The following is a 19,708-nucleotide window of genomic DNA, read 5'->3' on the forward strand; positions in this document are numbered from 1 at the left end:
GCTCTCTCTCTCTCTCTCTCTCTCTCTCTCTCTCTCTCTCTCTCTCTCTCTCTCTCTCTCTCCATACATATATATTTTGAATCTTTCTCTTTAAGCAGTAGGTTTCAAGAGTGAACCCAGCAAATCTTGTTGTGAACAGATGTTCCATTATTCTACTAGCTTGATAGATATTTGGTAGAATTCTTAAAGGCCCTACCTAGATCTTTCAGAAATGGTAGACAAGGTTCTACTAATAAGAGTCAGTCTGGACTGCTACAAACTTCTTTGGCTATCTGTGAGTTACAGAGGTACTTCTTTAAACTTTTTTCTTTTCTTATTGCTCCTTTTCACTTGAAAAAAATTTATATGATTCTGGATATATAGGTATGCACAAAAGGTATAATCACTTACTGAAAATAATTAAAAGAAAATTTACCTTAATTCTTCATTATACATTTAATTTTACCACTGACTAAAAATGAAAACAAATTTCTATATATATTATTTCAGTTACATAGAAATTTATATATTGTATGATGTATAACATAGACTATGTTCTGTGTTTTTCAGAGTTGATTGATATTTTGCTTTTATAATCATCAATGTTGAGAATGTTTCTTCATATAAATTCATAGTACAAAATGACAGAAGCATGTTTGAGGCCTTTCAGAAATTGCTGACAATCCTGACCTAATCCTAAGCCCAAATTCATTTATCATTTCTTTATAAGACTCAAGTCAGCTCTCAAACAGCAACTTTTACAATCAAGCATTCTAACACAACACAATACAATACAAGGATCTACTACTAATTTGGTACTTACACAGAGCACTGTTAGGAAACTATTAAAAGTCTGTGTTTTCCAGAATTAGGTGATTATGTTTCTCTATGTAGAGAATTTTGTACGTGCAGTAAAAACATTGAGATTTATAAGAAATAGCTTTGAATCTGAGCCAAGATGTTTAAGATAGCACTCATTGGCACTGCGTAGCATGACACTGTAGTTAAGTACAAGGTATTCGAGTTGTGTGTTTAGAACCAAGGCTGAAGTTGTGCAATGCAACACGAATGAACAGTACCAGAAATATCCTAAATCCATCATGTACTTGAGTATGAATTAAGATCTGGTCATTTCATGTATACAGACTTTTATGTTTGCTAATTTTCCACAACTTTCCCATTCAATTAACCATGTGTGGTCACACAACACAGTTTCAGAAGCTATCCTGCATTATCTTGTAATACACAGCTGTGCCATCTACAGTGAAAATCTGTTTAGCTTAACTACTAAACTAAACAGCATGGCCACATGTTTGAAGTCTTCCAAAGGCCATAGATAAAAGCTTGGTCATAGCTTTTGTTACTGGTGGGAGTGTCCTGAACTAGCTCTTAAGTCATTGTTTGTGTACCTTGAAGGGGATCAAGAGTCTCTGATATCTTCCTGTCTTCTGTTTCCTGCTGCCGTAAGGTAACCAACTTTCTCATCTATGAACATTTCTGCCAAGATGTACGGTGTTTCTAAAGGCCCAATACGAATAACCATAGACTGAATCTCCAAAACTTTAAACTAAAATAAACCTACCTTTGGTGGCTGAAAAGATGGTTCCTTGAATAAAGTGTGACCTTTACAAGTATGAGAACCTGAGTTATGAACCTCAGCATTCATATAAAAGCCAAGGGCAATGACATATACCCCCGTATAAAGACAGGTGACGCCCTGGGACTCACTGGCTAGCCAATCTAGGAGAACACCAACTTCTGGGTTAAGGTAGAGGGTAGTTCTGACCTACACACAAGGGCAACTCTGCACACAAATATGCATGTGCTCCACAAGCACAGTGAATAGACCGACCCTTTTCAAGTATCTTTTACACATAAAGAAAGCTGTCTAACTACCACTTTTATAAATTTACTTAGCTAGATCTTCTGGATAACTTCAGCTTCTACATCAGCACTCCTGTTCCACTTAGTACTTTTGTGTTATTGAGAAACCTTTCTTTCTAAAAACTAAAATAAAAATTAAGATAAATAAATAAATGAATGAATCTCTACTTAACATCAATGTTTTCTTTTGTAGAGAGCCTTCAGAGACTTGAAAACAGTTAGGGCCTTATATGTACTTACATACATTAACCATACAAATTTAGAGAGAAGTTGATTACAAAGCTAAATATCTAAAACAAGAAAAAGAAACAGAAAAAGAAAAAGAAAAAAAAATTATGAAGTTGGGCATGGTGGCACACACCTTTTATTAATCCCAGCATTCCAGAGGAACAAGTAGATGGATCTCCTCTGAGTTCCAGGGCAACCTGGTCTACATAGTGAGTTTCAGGCCAACCAAGGATACATAGTGAGAGCCTGTCTCAGGAAAGGAAAAGAGAAAGGAGAGGAAAGGATGAGAGGGGAAGGAGGGAAGGGATAACAGGAGGTGTGCTAGCCAGTCATGTCAACTTGACACACAAACTAGAGTTATCTCTAACACGGGAACCTCATTTGAAAAATAACAATTCCATAAGATCCAATTGTAAGGCATTTTCTTACTTAGTAATTGATGGAGGAGGGCCCAGCGCATTGTGAGTGGTTCCAACCCCAGGCTGGGGATCCAGGGTCTATAAGCAAGCAAGCTGAGCAAGCCATGGGAGTAGGCCAGTAAGCAGCACCTTTCCATACCCTCTACATCAGGTTCCTGCCCTGCTTGAGTTCCTGTCCTGACATCCTTTGGTCATCAACAGCAATACAGAAGTGTAAGTCAAATAAACACTTTCCTCCCCAACTTGCTTTTGGGTCATTGCAGCAAAAGAAACCCTAACTCAGGCAGAAGGGGAGGGGAAAAGAGAAGGGAGGAGGGGAAGTGAGGGTGAGGGGACTGAAAGGGGGAAATAGAAAAGGAAAAGAACCTATAAAACAAAAACAAATAGTAAAGGACTAGCTGATTTTATATTCTATAATGCCTCTGTAATTAACTCAGTATCACATTAGCATAAGAATAAATAGATTAATGAGGCCAAAGATAAAATAAAGAGCTCTTAAATAAAAACCAGTATCAGTTAAATATTAAAAGCATCTCAACTCAGTAGCCAAGTGTTAGATAGCAGCATATCAAATCACTGTACAGCTGAATACTTTAAAATACCAACAAACAAATGAACAAAAAAAAAAAAAAAACCCACACATGATTTGTTCTACCCTCCTAATGTGGATAATGTTCAAACTAAAACTCAAGTACAGAAAAATTAATCAATGCTAATTTGCAGAAAAGATTCTGTATAATCTAGCTATAGAAATATCTTTATGGCTCAAAATTATAATTAAAAGTACATGTGGATTTCAATAATAGTACAGATATTACTAGCATATCCAATGTTTGCTCATTTTGGTGCTCCCTGAAGAGGTTTTAACTTTCTTCCTCTCTCCCTGCTTCTCCTAACTCAGGACTCTTAGGAATGAACTATTACTAACTTCTCATTTTTGGCTGAAGACTCATTTCTCTTCCAACTTAGAAATACATTTCAGTTCAGAGATTTCTTTTTCTTTTCCTTTTAAAATCTTTTTAAAAAATATTTATTTATTTATTTTATGTATGTGAGTACACACTGTAGCTATACAGATAGTTGTGAGCCTTCATCTGGTTGTTGGGAATTGAATTTAGGACCCCTGCTCGCTCCAGTAAACCCTGCTTGCTCCAGTCAGGTCCGCTCGTTCTGGTAGACCCCACTCACTCTGGCCCAAAGATTTATTTATTATTACAAAAAAGTACACAGTAGCGGTCTTCAGACACACCAGAAGAAGATGTCAGATCGCATTATGAGTGGTTGTGAGCCACCATGTGATTGCTGGAATTTGAACTCAGGACCTTCGGAAGAGCAGTCAGCGCTCTTACCCACTGAGCCATCTCACCAGCCCGTGATATCCTTTTCTTTCATTGTTTTAAGATGTCATTTCATTGTGTTCTGCCTTACATAGTTTTACTTATAAGATGTGTTTGTATTTTATGTTTGGCATCTTTATTTTTGAAGTAATAACACTTCTCTGGTTTTCAGTTTGAGTACCAGGCTGTTCAGTTACTAACTGTATGCATGTGTGCATGAGAAATCATACTTGCACTGAGTTCTGGATCTGTGTATTCATTTCTCTTCTTACTTTTGAAAATTTGTGTTCAGAATTTTATCAAAATTGCTTCCGGTTTATTTTTGATGTTTCTTCTAGGACAACCTATGGATCATCGTGACACCTCTGTGGATCACATATAAGATAGCCTGCATATCAAATATTTACGTTACAATTGATACAGTTGCAGAATATCAATTATGAAGTGGCAATTAAATAGTTCTATGATCTGGGGGATCAATAACGTAAAGAACTGTATTAAAGGGTCACAGCATTAGGAATGTTGTGAACCACTGTTCTTGCATTTTAATAAATATATAATGTATAGTTTTATATTTTCCCATAGCTCCTAAAGCTCTTTTTCTCTCCCTTGCCTTTTAGATTGAATAATTTCCACTAGTCAACATTCAAGATTCATTCAATTTTTTTGTTCAAGGCAAACCACGGGCTTGCTTTAAGTACAGTCCCAAGCCTTTCTTTTTTTTTTTTTTTTTGTCCATCAAAAGCACTAGCCATTCTGTATAATACTGTGCTTTTTTAGTTTTTAGCATTTATATTTCAATATTTAAGCTGCCCATTTATGGGCTCAAATCTGCAGTCTGTTCAAGTCCATCTTTCCCACTAGAGTCGTTAAAGATCTGTAGCTAATCTGACTGATTATTTTGACTCGATTTAAAAAAAATAAATCACACTTTAAAACGTGTGTAAATGTGTAAAGCTTTGTTTCATGTTATAACACAGTAGAGACTGTAGTATCATATACCTGGAAACATTCTTGCCTTTTCTTGCATTGTGCCTTTATTGTGGAGCATTTGACTTAAACCAGTTAGAATTTAAGCTGAAGTAGGCGGGTGGGGGTGGATGTCAAAGGAAACAAGGAGAGGTGTGGGGATGAATATGATCACAATATATTGTATGAAATCTCAATGCCCCAGCATATGGGGAATGAGGCAGGGTGGTGAGGCAGGAGTGAGTGGGTGGGTAGGGAGCACCCTCATAGAAGCTGAGGGAAGGGGGATGGGATAGAGGGTTTGCAGAGGGGAAACCAGGAACGAGGATAACATTTGAAATATAAATAAATAAAATAACCAATTTTAAAAAACCTTAAAATTAATAAGATTTATTTTTAAAAGCTAAGTTATGCTGAGCATGCGTTTTGTTTTTCTCTTATGACCATCAATCAGTAGGTAGGAATAGGATATTTCATCACTTATCACTTTCTGCATCTACCAACACAAATTTAACAATAAAATAATAGACGCTGATTTCCAAATTGGTTGATACTTATATCCACATTACTGTGTGTGATAAATGAATCAAATAAAACTTGACTGGAATATTGTCTTAGTTAGGGTTTTACTGCTGTGAACAGACTCCATGAGCAAGGCAAGTCTTATAAAGGACAACATTGAATTGGGGCTGGCTTACAGGTTCAGAGGTTCAGTCCATTATCATCAAGGTGGGAACAGGGCAACATCTAGATAGGCATGATGCAGGCAGAGCTGAGTTCTACCTCTTCATCTGAAGGCAGCTAGTGGAAGACTGACTTCCAGGAAGCTAGGGTGAGGGTCTTAAACCCACACCCACCGTGACATACCTATTTCAACAAGGCCACACATAATAGTGCTATTCTCTAGGCTAAGAATATACAAACCATCACAAATATATAGTAGAAGATCAAGTTTGAAGTAAAGTAAGATAATTAAAAATGATCAGCAATTTACTAGTAAACCTGTGGCATAGCCACCAAATGTCTAGCTGTTCTGAATAAGAAGCTAAGCTTTTTATTTTTTGCCACTGCACATATGAATGCTACTAGTTTAACCAGTTCACTCTTCTGGTAATCTTGGAGGACCTGATGCTAAAATATGGTATAATTCATGAACAGTCTTTCCTTTTGTAAGAAAAAGGTTAGGAAAACAACATTAGGGGGCTCAGTGGTTAAGAGCGCCGCCTGCTCTTCCGAAGGTCCTGAGTTCAAATTCCAGCAACCACATAGTGGCTCACGACCATCCCTAACGAAATCTGATGCCCTCTTCTGGAGTATCTGGGGGCAGCTACGGTGTACTTACATATAATAAATAAATAAATCTTTTAAAAATAAATAAATAAAACAATAGTATCTGTATTTTGCTCTCATTCTCAGTGTCCTATGCAGCCATTGAGTTTTACTTATTACTGCTAAACTCATAGATTAGTTCTTTGTCCAGTTGTCATCAGGGAGGCTTCCTCCAGCAGCAGATAGGAGCAAATGCAGAGACCCACAGCCAGACATTATGCAGAAAGAGTCTAATTTTTTTTTTTTTTTTGATTTTTCGAGACAGGGTTTCTCTGTATAGCCCTGGCTGTCCTGGAACTCACTTTGTAGCCCAGGCTGGCCTCGAACTCAGAAATCCGCCTGCCTCTGCCTCCCGAGTGCTGGGATTAAAGGCGTGCGCCACCACGCCCGGCTGTAAGAGAGTCTAAATTGAAGATCTCCATTTGGTCCCTCCTCTTAAGAGATTGGGAACCACAGAGAAGAGGAGAAAAAACTAGGAGTTAGAAGTAATGGAAGATGCCAGGAAAACATGGCCCACCAAATCAACTAAGTAAGACTCACATGGACTGAAATGCCAAGCACTGGCCTCATGGGTCTGCAACAGGTCCTCTGAGTATACGCTATTGCTGTTAGCTTGGTGGTTCCTAACAGTGGGAGCAGACATGTCTCTGACTCTTTTGCCTGCTCCAATTGGGTTGCTTTTATATCCCCAATAATGAGAGCTTTAGCCTTATCGTGTTGTATTTTGTTTTGTCCTGTTAGGCTGTAGTCTCTTGGAGACCTATTCTTTTTGGGGTGGGGGAGAGGAGGACCTGAGGCTGAGGAAAAGTGTAGAGGGAAGGGAAATTGGTTGGGAAGAATTGTAGGAGAAAAGATTATATTTTCAATTAAAAAGAAAAAAGGGAAGAGAGGAAGGAATTAGTGTTAAATACATTTATAAGAAAAAAGGAAAAGACTGGTCATGACAAGCTATCTGAAATTTGCAAGTCTCCAAGCTTCTCAATCCTCAGTTTCCTTAACTACCAGGAATGAATATAAGGTATAGTTAAATTCAGATATAGATAGATAGATAGATAGATAGATAGATAGATACACATACATACATATATGTGTGTGTGTGTGTGTGTGTCTTTTTTCTTTTTTTTATAAAATACAGCTTACAAAGAGGATAAACCCAGGGAAAGCCAGACATATTGTGGTTGCTGATTTAAAATTTTTTACATGACTCTAAATTTCCAAAACATTTGAAAAATATTCAGGTAAATAAAAACAGAATTCATTTTTATTTTCTGTAAAAATCCCTTTAAAAGCCATAATTCAATTGCCCAGCCTAGAGATAGCCTGTCTTCCTGTAGTAAAGGAAGTTCAAAGTTTTATAAATGTGGGCATATATAAGTTACTACCAGAAAACATAGCAGCTTACATATTTATATATAGAAATATATACATATAATTACATTCATATAAAAAAGAATCTTAAACACAAAGCTCATATAACTGGTGATGTAGTATCTCTTAAACTCTGCAAGACTTTTGAGACTAAGACTTACTTGTTTCCAACTTTTCCTTATGAACAAAGCACAGAGCTTTACAGGAAATAAATTAATAAACTTATTTATGGACTTCTAGAGGAATTTTCTGGTTATTTTAAAAAGTAAAATACTATCCTCACAAAGTTACTACCACATTAATGGAACGATCATTTTGCTTTCTCTATTTTTCTTCTAGTATCAAAATACAGTTCTCTCTTCTACTAATTTCCAATAACAAAGAAAACTTCCTTTTAAAAAAACAGCACTACTTTTTAAAAAAATGTTGTTTGTATTCCTTTCCCATCTGTGATTTGCATATACTTTCCCAAATATCATAATGTCATCATCAATATAGAGGACCAGTGTGATATTTGGGGGAACAGAGAGAAGATTATGAAATCTTCAATAAAAGCATGGAGAATGAATGAACAATAAAGGTTAAACTATACAGGTATAATGCTGGCCTTATCCGCTGAATGCAAATTACTTCTAGGTGGTCATTAAGGACAGGTACCATTATAGACTTTGGCTTGCTCAACAGATCAATAGCATATAGGAAGAGATGCATCAATATGCTCAAGAAGGGACTGCAATCGTATTCAGTATTTGAATAAGTTTAGGATAGTCAACTCTCATTCTCCCAAACACTCCTAATTTCTGAACATGATAAATATGAGAGTTAAAAGGAAATGATGTGAGAGCAACCACCAACCTGTGTAATTCAAGTCCATGCGGGTGACACTATCTCTACAGTTCCTATAATCTATACAGTTCAAAATACTGGTTTTGCTTCACTCTTTTCTCTGGTAGTGGAAACCCCAGTGGCTTCAGTTTGGCATTTACAAACAAATTAGCTCTCAGTCCAAATATCAGAGAAACAATATGGAAATTCTGGAAAATTCTAAGTATGTGGCAACCAGGAAAATAATAACAGGATGGTTTGTGAATTCATTGCAATCATTTTGAGTAAGACTTATGCAAATCTCCATTGGTTACCTGACCTGCAATTCTTAAAATCTTATTCAGCTATCCTACTGATGTGATTCTGTAAGTTTTTGTTTTTAATTTCTTCATATAATTGTATAAACGTCTTTAAATGATTGATTTTGCATGTTTGAAATTAACCTTATACTTTTCAGTATCACCAGATCTCACTATGACAATCCTTCTAGCTCGCAAATCCATAAGCTGGCCAGAACTTCAGGCAACTAAGAAATGCTGAGAATGGGAAGGAAATAGTCTTGCCCAGGGAAGAGCACATCAATTGCTTATCCAATACTAAATGGTCATCACTGAAAACATACAGAAAAGTATCTTATAAAGATGTATTTAGTAATACATAGGTATATACATAGTGGTAGTTTCAATATTCCAGGCCCATGGAAGTGCTACTATTAGGCAGTGTGACCTTGTTGGAGGAAGTGTTCACTGTGTAGGCGAGCGTTGAGGGTTCCTAGTACTCAAACTTTTCTCAGAGTGAATAAATCACTCTTCTGGCTGCCTTTGGTGATCAAGATGTAGAACTCTCAGTTCTTCCAGTATCATGTCTGCCTAGATGCTGCCATGCTTCCCTCCATGATTGATGACAATGAACTGAACCTCTGAAATTGTAAGCCAGCCCCAATTAAATGTGTCCCTTCATAAGAGTTACCTTGGTCATATTGTCCATTCACAATGGAGACCCTAAGTCACATATAGAACAATAATTAATGAAAAGAAAGGCCATGAATTTGAAGGTTAAGAATAGGCATATGGGAGGCTTTGGAGGAAGGAAAGGGAAGGGGGAAGTGATGTAACTATATTATAATCTCAAAAATAAAATCCCAGAACTTGGGAGGCAGAGGCAGGATTCAAGGCCAACCTGGTCTATACAGTGAGTTCTAAAACAGCAGGGACTTCATAAAAAGCCTCTGTCTCAAAATTAATTAATTAATTAATTAATAATGGTGATAATGATGATGATGTAGTATACTTTCAAAGCTTTTAAAACAGTAGGGGGAGGATAATAGCACTTTGCAAAAAATAATATTTATACTTAAAAGTAATTATACTTAATATAATATAGTTAATATTTATACTTAAAGTTATTTAAAACTTTTCCCTCTCCCCAACAATGTAGGGCATTTCATCTAAGGTCCCTCCCTTTCAGTCCTGAGAGTCTCACCTCCCAGGTCTCTGGTACATTCTGGAGGGTTCCTCCAACCTCCTACTTCCCTAGGTTGCCTGTTTCCAATCTTTCGGCTGACCCTCAAGGCTTAAGTCCTTTTCCCCACCCAATAACTCATCATGTTCCCCTCTCCCCCCAATCCCTTTCCTTCCCAGATCCTTCCCTCCCCACTTGTGGTTGCTTTCTTCTCCCTCCCAAGTGGGACTGAGGCATACTCACTTGGGCCCTTCAGCGCTTCAGCTTGTTGACCTTTTTGAGTTCTGTGGACTGTATCTTGGGTATTCTGTACTTTTTTTTTGATATCCACTTATTAGTGAGTACATACCATGTGTCTTCTTGGGATTGAGTTACCTCTCTCAGGATATTTTCTAGTTCTCTCCATTTGCCTGCACAACTAAGTATGTCCTCATTCTCTGACCCATAATTGTTCCTGTCTGAAAGAACTGCAGGAATGGAAATGGAGAGGATCCTGAGGAAAAGGAAGTCCAGGAACAGGCCCAAAGTGGGATCCAGCTCAAGAGGAGGCCCCAAGGCCCTATTACTGAGGTTATAGGGCACTCACAAAAAGGGGCCTATCATGACTGCTCTCTGAAATACCCAACAAGCAACTGAAAGAGTCAGATGCAGATATTTGCACCCAACCAATGGACAGAAACTGCTGACCTCTGTGGTTAATTAGGGAAAAGCTGGAAGAAGCTGAGGAGTAGGGTAACTCTGCAGTCTCAATTAACATGGACCCCTGAAGTCTCTCAGACACTGGACCACCAACCAGGCAGCATACACCAGCTGATATGAGGGCTCAACACACATACAGTAGAGAACTGCCATATCGTGTTCATTCAGAGATGATGCATCTAACCCTCAAGAGACTGGAGGCCCAAGGGAGTTTAGAGGTCAGGTGGGGTGGGGATGGGGACATCCTTGTGGAGACAGGGGGTGGGGAGGAGGTGTGGGATGTGGAACAGTTGGAGGGTGGACTGGGAGGGGAATAAAATCTGAAGTTTTAAATACATACATACATACATACATACATACAGAGGTAACTTTTATTTTCTTCAAATATCAGTAGAGAATACTGAAAATGTTTCACAAGGCTTCAAAATATAAAAACATTGTTTGATTGACTGACTGATTGATTGTGGGCATCAATTTTTTCCTACCTAGCCAGACCCATCTGCAACTACCTGACACATTTCTTGAGAGAAGTGCTTATCTCTTCAGGATTTTTATGGTTCAATGGGATGACATGGGACTATCACTTAAATAAGCCAAAAGTTTAACCACCTTTTCGTCACCATAGTGATTAACCTAAGTAGGACACATATCCAAACTGGGCTTGACATCTGCCAAACATACGTTTTTTGGTAGGGAGGGAGCTGGTTAAGTTAATGAGCTGTGCTTAATCTAGTACTCTTTGAAACTCTAGAAGAATTAAAACAAAAGATTAAGGCTAGAAAAGAAAAAGCCAACTCACTGTATTGGATTTAGAAGATCCCGGAACTAGTTCCAGTTCCAGTGTTTGCTTTCTTATGGTTGAGATACCTAATAAATCCACATCCATACACACACAAATGCTATTCTCTTACTTTATTTTTACTTAACTAGTTTGAGTAAGAATTTTTGTAGTTATAAGCAGAGTCAAAATATAGTTTCATTCCATTAAGCATCACAAAATATTTTTTAAAAAATGAAAATTTTAAGATTCCCTTTTTACATTTAAAAACATAATATCTTATATTTCTTTCTCCCACTTTTGAGCATATATAGCTAACGTTTAAAGAACACAATGTCCTTTTTTCTTTGCATTTCTTTTGATACTATTTTTATATTTTGAAGTTATAATTTCACTCCCACATACCCTTCCTTGCTCATTCTAGATCACAGTCTCTTTTTTTCATTAATTGTTACATATATATTTATATATGCACCTGTATAGTAGTATATACATATGTTCCTAAATACATAAGTACAACCTCTCTGTATGTTACATGCATGTCTGCCTTTCATTTTCTTCAGGAGAGGTTCCTGCTATGTAGTCCAGGATGGCTTCAAATTTATGTTTCTTCAGGGTCAGGCTGCTAAGTAGTAGGATTACAGGTATATGCCACCATGGACAGCTTTATAGGCACTCAACTTTGTTTTGATTTGTTTTACTTCCTAGTTAATTTCTTTGCCTTTATAGGTCTAGCTTTCTAGCTTTACATTTTAAGGATACTTTTTAAAATTTTATTTAATTTTAGTTTTTTATCTGCATTGGTGTCAGAGTGTCAGATCCCCTGGAATTAGTTACAGACAGTTGTAAGCCATCATGAGGATGTTAGGAATTGAACCTGGGTCTTCTGGAAGAACAGCCAGTGCTCTTAACCACTGAGCCATCTCTTCAGTCCCTTAACCATACTTCTCAATCTTAACCTTACCTTTGGTATCTTATATTTCCTTTAATAAACCATCATGTGGTTTGAATGTTACACCTGTTTTCTCAACTCTCTCTTGAAAATGTAATACAATTTAAGGTTTTAATGTTTTGGTTTCTCACATTAACACCATTCTTCTGTTACTTTTTTTTTTCAGTTTTTTTTCCATTGTATTCTTTCACACTGAAGGCAATCTTGAAATGTCTATATGATTCTTTAATAACCATTAGTAATTTAAAAATAAGACTACACGTAGAAAACTGAGAATCCTATGAGCATGGTTTGTTTTTTTTTTGATTTATGAACTTTTTAGAGTAATTAAGTTAACAGCTAGCTATTCCAGGAGCAATCTTTCAATAAGAGAATGCAAAGGTCACTACACTAACATCATTTAATTTCTTTAGAAGTAGGAAACAAACCAGGACCCTTAAGCCTGCTGAATGGCCTGACAAAAAAACCAAATCTACAAGTAACTCTTTCACCCATATGCTCCCAAATAAGGGCAGCTCCTATGGACAATTCACACCTTGCATGCTCACAGTCTGTGCCTACTTGTGGGCAGGCAAGGAACACAGGCTTCCTTTTACTTGGTTTACTTAGTACACAATACACTGGTTTGGTTTGGTTTTGGTGGGTTTGGGTTTTTTGGTTTTGTTTTTTTTTTTTTTATTTTTTTTTGCGGGGGGGTGGTTTTTCAAGACAGGGTTCCTCTGTGTAGCCCTGGCTGTCCTGGAACTCACTCTGTAGACTAGGCTGGCCTCGAACTCAGAAATCCACCTGCCTCTGCCTCCCAAGTGCTGGGATTAAAGGCGTGTGCCACCACATCCGGCTCAGTACACTGTTTTCAAACCCACTTTATAACTAAGTATATGCACACCTAAATCAGTAAGAACTTGATATATTAATCTTAGAGACTTAACCTGGTACTTTCGTTAAATTTGGCAGTGGATAATTTCACAACCCAGTGTTATGCTGAGAATGTAAAATGAGGCCAAATGCAAACAATAGATAGGTTTGAACTTGCTTGTGCATATTCTATATCCTTTCTGGCTGTCTTTTTATCGCTGTTGATCCTTACCTATTTTCTTTTCTCTGTATTTCTTTTACTTTTTTACTATTATTTTAATGGACTCCTAGGAGAACAAGAAGGAAAAATACAAATGCCCAGTTTATAATTTTCATTCAATGTTATCTACAAGCATTTTTATTAAACTGGGAGTCTCCTCACCTCCTTCTGGAAGGCTTTAAGGTCCATCTCTGCTAACTATCATGGCCTCAATTACCATATTCTGAGACGTATCATTTGAATTTGCCAAGACCACTTGGAGAAATGGCAGTTTGTTTTTGAGGGACGACATTAGGAAAGGGTTCTTCCTCAGAAGAAATGCCTACAGCCAATATATCAAAGCACACAATGTGTTGATAAGAACTAAAGAGTACTTACACAGCAAGACTACTCAAAACATACTGTACGTGCTCACACTCGTCTGGGAACGACGCGCTGGCTGACGTGAAACAGCACAGTGCAGTCTGAAGAACCTGAAGCTGTGGCAATGGGACCTGCCAACGTCCAGCGTAATCTTCAACCACCTGAAGAAGAGAGTTTAAAAGCAAATTACTGCCGGGCAGTGGTGGCACAGGCCTTTAATCCCAGCACTTGGGAGGCAGAGGCAGGTGGATTTCTGAGTTCCAGGCCAGCCTGGTCTACAAAGTGAGTTCCAGGACAGCCAGGGCTATACAGAGAAACCCTGTCTCAAAAACCAAAAACCAAAAACAAAACAAAACAAACAAAAAAAGCACATTACTATGAAAAATGTTGCCAATTTAAATTTAAAATGCAGATAAAACTTAACGGATATACAAAAACATTAATTCTACATGGATGCACCTGAAGGAGAGGTAAGGAAAAGTGTCCTAATTTTGTAAGAAAAATTTAAAGTTACATTGTTTAAAACACCAAAATAATTTAAAAGTAGATTCTAGAAAGGTAAAAGCCATTTGGAATCTGCAAACAACTTAAACCTCAACATTTTTGGATGCTTAATAAAGCAAGTTCCTCGAAACTCATTGCTCCTTAGGTTGATATTTATATAACATGAAGGACTTTCAAGAGCTCTCAGTGTGGTAAGTGTAAACTTTTCCAGAACAGAAGCTGGTATAAATGCCTCTGCACCTTCCCATCCATGTCATCTTGAATATTATCTATTGTATGTGCAGCTATTGATAGCTAATTCACCACATCTAAAGGCTACTTTCTTGCTGGGGTACATAGCTCAGGTGCAGAAATCTAGTCCAAGATGTATAAAGCTTCAAATTTAATTTCTGGGAGCAGCAAAATAAACAAGCAAAATTAAATAGAGATGATTTACTTTACAAACTCATTTGTTAGAATATTATTCATTATGAAACAAAAAGTTACCTACCCACAAGTCTTAGTTTGGTGACCTAAAACCATATAAACAATGCCACAGTCTGTCAAATGCAGTCTCTTGTCTGAATTTGACACCTGATATCTTTTAACTATTTTCCCAATGTTCTCTAGACCATTGCTCTCTCAAGAGCATACCCTGAACTCAGCCCAAACTACAATACATATTCTTCCTGTACATGATCCAAAATGAATCGTAAGACTATAAGCTAACTCAAGTCACAATCATTTTCACATCTCTTTGCTCTGAGGATAGTATGGATTTGGGCTTTTCAGTCAACAAAAATGTTGTATCTCTTTTGCTAATGTCATAGCTTTCACTCTGCCCATTCACAGTACCAGCCCAAACCATCAGGTTTGCACAGCTAGTTGATTAGCATTTACTACCAGTTCATGTTACCTGAAAATACGCAAGATTTTTTTTTCATGTCATCATCAAGGTTGTAACCAAAAAATAACACAGACATGTAATGGAATGTGTTCATATCCCCTAGTCACATATTAAAAATCACTAGTCAATATCTTTTTGGCAAGGCTATTAAACCAGCTAGTAGTATTAAGGCTCCCCTATTTTACTATCTAAGAAATGTTTAGAAAAAGAAAAACATATTGAAATTTACATATGTTGAGTCTGCCACGTATCTCATAACTATTGCCAATAATACCATTTTTTTAAGTAGAAATAACTTAAATTCTTTGGTGGCAAAGAGACAAAGATGCCCTTCTCTTCCCACTGTCAACCATTTAATCAGTAAACACTTCAGCAAATTTACTCACTATTTGCCATGCTCAACGGTTCCCATAACCCACCTATTTGGAAAACACAATACTTGCGCATATCTATCAAGGTTTACAGCAATTCTTCAGTTCTAGTTTGTATAAATTTGATTGTTTACAAAGTGTCCCCCAAAGTCCATCCAAATGTGACTGAAATTTTTTAAATTATTACAGACTTCTCCCAACTTTGGTTTGTAAGGTTTGGTTCTTTTAGATACTAACAGTTGCTAACTTGGAAAAAAAAAAATTTACCTTGTTAGATGAGATATTTGTAATAAAGCAGTTGTATTTGTTCTACCCAAATATCTCCTGCATATATTCACTATATTCACTGACTTAACAAAAGATAGTAAGTTTTCAAAAGAAAGAAGAAAAATTAAGCAAAATCATATTATAGGAATGTATTCCATTCAAAAGGAAAGATATCAAAACTAGCTTCACACATGAAACAAAAGGACTTTGGTGAATCATGAAATAATAAATTTGTGTACTGGCTGGTTTTGTGTGTCAACTTGACACAAGCTGGAGTTATCATAGAGAAAGGAGTTTCAGTTGGGGAAGTGCCTCCATGAGATCCAGCTGTAAGGCATTTTCTCAATTAGTGATCAAGGGGGAAAGGCCCCTTGTGGGTAGGACCATCTCTGGGCTAGTAGTCTTGGTTCTATAAGAGAGCAGGCTGAGCAAGCCAGGGGAAGCAAGCCAGTAAAGAACATTCCTCCATGGCCTCTGCATCAGCTCCTGCTTCCTGACCTGCTTGAGTTCCAGTCCTGACTTCTTTCAGTGATGAACAGCAATGTGGAAATGTAAGCTGAATAAACCCTTTCCTCCCCAACTTGTTTCTTGGTCATGATGTTTGTGCAGGAATAGAATCCCTGACTAAGACATACTGATTAGATATTAGAACTGTTTCACAAGAGGGATTTCATGCCTGCTACTGTGAACCTGGTTAAAAGGCCGTGGCTAGGAAGAACATAGGACTTAGAGGGGGAAATTCTTATTTTCTAAATAGCCATGCTGTCAAACTGCTTTCTAAATATGTTTATATCTACAAATCAGAACAAAATGGCTGAGTGCTCAGCTACCTCCCCAATCCAACACTCAGGACATGGAAGAGGGAGCAGAAAGAATGTGAGAGCCAGCATATGGGAAGGAGAACAGTAAACTGTTGGCCTCTGGTTATGACATGGATCAGCAGCTATGGTTTCCTTTACAAGACCTACACAAGATCCAGCATGGCTAGAGAGAGACTCCCACACCTATTGGAAGACCTGTTGGCACCTGATGAGGAGAGTCTCCCTCCTTTGAATACTATGGTGCTACAAGAATGCCCATGCCCTAGTAATGGTCCCGCATCATGCATATATGTAACACTAATTAATTGGACTCAGGGAGTCATTAATAAAAATTTTAAAAGAAAAACATGAAGTGGGAGTAAGACTGGATGGGAGGCACTAGAAGGAGTTGTAAAGAGATAGTGGTAGTCATATATATAATCATATTGTATAAATATATGAACTTTTCAAAAAATAAATTTTTAGAGAAAGTAAAATCAAAAATAGACCTCAAAACATTATCTCCATACTAACAAGCAATCTTAGTTTGAGCTAACTTCCATTGAAACACTTTAAATAACTCTTTGAGCTAAGATATTTGTGATTTGAGGTTGGTTGAAATTTTGGATTGTAAACATTCTGTTAACTTGCATTCTGCTACTTTACACTTGAATAGCATACAGCATTTTCCATTTAGCATTGATATTTTTAAAAGGTAACATTATCCAGATGCAATCTATTTTTTTCTAACATTTCCACAATAGGAATGGTATTGCTTTTTATCTATACTTTGTATAAAAGAGGGGTCGACTTTCTTCTTTTCCTCTTCTGTGGCCCCAGAATTTTCTATAAACTATAGGAAAGAGTTAGAAAGCCTAAACTGGTTAATGAAAAGAAGGGTATATGCCAAAACATCAGTCAGAATTCTCTCACTCCATTTCTGTCCTCTTCCTAAACTCTGGGCGGTATGACTGTCTTTTTTCCTACATTCTCATTCATAAAATATAAACTCAGTCCTTCTCAAAACATACTATAATAAGGACAAATTTTATACCACATCCAAATCACTTAGTCCAAGGGATGATGTATGCAATAACTAGTGACAGCCTACCAACTCTAGGCCAAGGTTAATTGTAGAAGTTTTGTTCTATATGCCTCCTCAAAACTTCTGTATTCGTTGCCCTTGACACAGGTCAGGGCACCTACACAGTAGCATGGAGGTCAGCATAAAAATCTGGCTTTTCTATTAGTAAAATAATAGTAAACAGTAAGACCTTTCCATCAATTGTGAAGTCAATTTCCATTTGTTACCAAAACTAAAGGAGTAACTCTTTTGCTTCATAAATTCTCAGATTGGTGCCTGGACAAGAGAATTTTATTGTGGACACATATGTGCACAATAAAAAGATTAAATTAAAATGAAAGTTAAATTAATACTAATTTTCAGTACTAGGTATTGTGGTAAATCTCCAACCCCAGTAAGCCTGTTCAAAAACACACAACTCAGTTATAATATTTATAAGCTGTATGCCTAGATTGGGCAGAGCCATCACTACACTAATCTATTCCCCAGCTATGAGACCCTTGCTACTTGAGGCTTCTCCAGGCCATCTTCCTTCTACCTATTCCTCCTAGTCTTTCTTCCTCTGTTATTTCCTACTCTTCACCGACTCTCAAAAACCTCCGGCCCCACCTTTCCCTTCCACTGCCCAATCACAGGCTCTAGTCTTTATTTGATCAGTTAAAATGGGGAGAAGGTTCACAGGAAATCACCTGAGTAGTGATCCACTCCTCCTCGGGGCAGCCCAGATAAATTGAATTTTATTTGGTGATTGCTTTTTTTTGAGACAGGGTTTCTCTGGGTAGCTTTGGCTGTCTTGGAACTCGCTCTGTAGACAAGGCTGGCCTCAAACTCAGAGATCTGTCTGCCTCTGCTTCCTAACTGTTAGGATTAAAGGTATGAATCACCCCTGAATTAAAATTTAAGAGAGATGAAACATGTTTACTCATAGTAAGAGAATTTTAAAAAGTAAATAAGAAGGAATGCTAAATAAGATGAAAAAACTTGAACTTCCTTAAAAAGTACACTCTTTTCTTTTTTTTTTTTTTTTTTTTGGTTTTTCGAGACAGGGTTTCTCTGTATAGCTCTGGCTGTCCTGGAACTCACTTTGTAGACCAGGCTGGCCTCGAACTCAGAAATCCGCCTGCCTCTGCCTCCCGAGTGCTGGGATTAAAGGAAAAAGTACACTCTTAAAATTGGGGGTGGGGGAGTGGGGGCAAGTATATATCATACCAGAAATGTTCTCAAAGATAGAATTAGGGAGGACCAAAGCACTAATTGCTACTCACTAGAAAGAGAATCTTTGTGATTTCAAAGGTACCTGACTGAGGAAAAAACGTAACTGTAGGACAGAAATCTCAAAACTGAGCCAGAGTAGAAATCCAACCATGATAGATAGTTTTCTAAAAACTGATGAAAAATAATAAAAGAAGGTAGGAAACCTCACCTTGAACACTGAGAAATTTATACAAAGTAGCAAAAAAGTTGTACACATCTAACAGGTAGCAAAAAAGAGATTATATTAAATTATCTGAAGTATTTCAGGTACATCTTGAGTACATAATTAATATAAATTGCAATTATCTGATCAGTATAGTGCCATAAATGAAAGGCCTAGGGAGAAGAAAAGCAATACTGAAGAGAAAGTAGAGGGTCTGCTTTTGGCCAATAACTTTTCCCTAACTGAGGAAGAGACGAGTGGGAAAGTTTGTTTGATACTAACAACATCTTGATTCAAAGTCCTTGACATTTTAGTCTCTTGGCATCACAGAGGTGTGAGATAATGACAGCAAAAAGCAAAGAGAAAGGAAAAGGAAGGCAGGAGGGCCAGTCCACAAGTAATCTAAAAAGTAAACAAACCCAACCTCAGTTATGATTATTGATAGTAAAGCATCTGACACCCTACTACTGCTCACAGAAATGTGACAAAACAGGATGTTTACCGTGCCCACAAAGTGAAACTATCTAGGACAGAGGAGGATTAAAAGCAAAGCAAAAAGACTGAAAGGAATATAAACCAGATGAGGTACTCTTCAGCTGAAGAGATAGCTCAGCATACTGTTCTTGCAAGAACCCAACTTCAGTTCCCAGAACCCACATTAGGTAGCTCACAATCGGTAACTCCATCGCCAGGAGATTGGATATCTTCCTTTG

At 37.3% G+C, this 19,708-nt stretch overlaps 1 protein-coding gene across 1 annotated transcript in view; it reads right to left on the reverse strand.

The window, feature by feature from the left end:
- Nucleotides 1–19,708, reverse strand: part of Znf654 (zinc finger protein 654) — a 70,885-nt gene that overhangs the window by 28,663 nt on the left and 22,514 nt on the right. Inside the window, exon 2 of the mRNA XM_021184906.3 lies at nucleotides 13,682–13,827. Coding sequence (XP_021040565.1) covers nucleotides 13,682–13,827 — 146 coding nt within the window. The remainder of the gene's footprint in view (nucleotides 1–13,681; nucleotides 13,828–19,708) is intronic.

This window comes from Mus caroli, unplaced genomic scaffold (assembly GCF_978045245.1).
Source record: "Mus caroli unplaced genomic scaffold, Mus_caroli_1 scaffold_17, whole genome shotgun sequence".
NCBI lineage: Eukaryota > Metazoa > Chordata > Mammalia > Rodentia > Muridae > Mus > Mus caroli.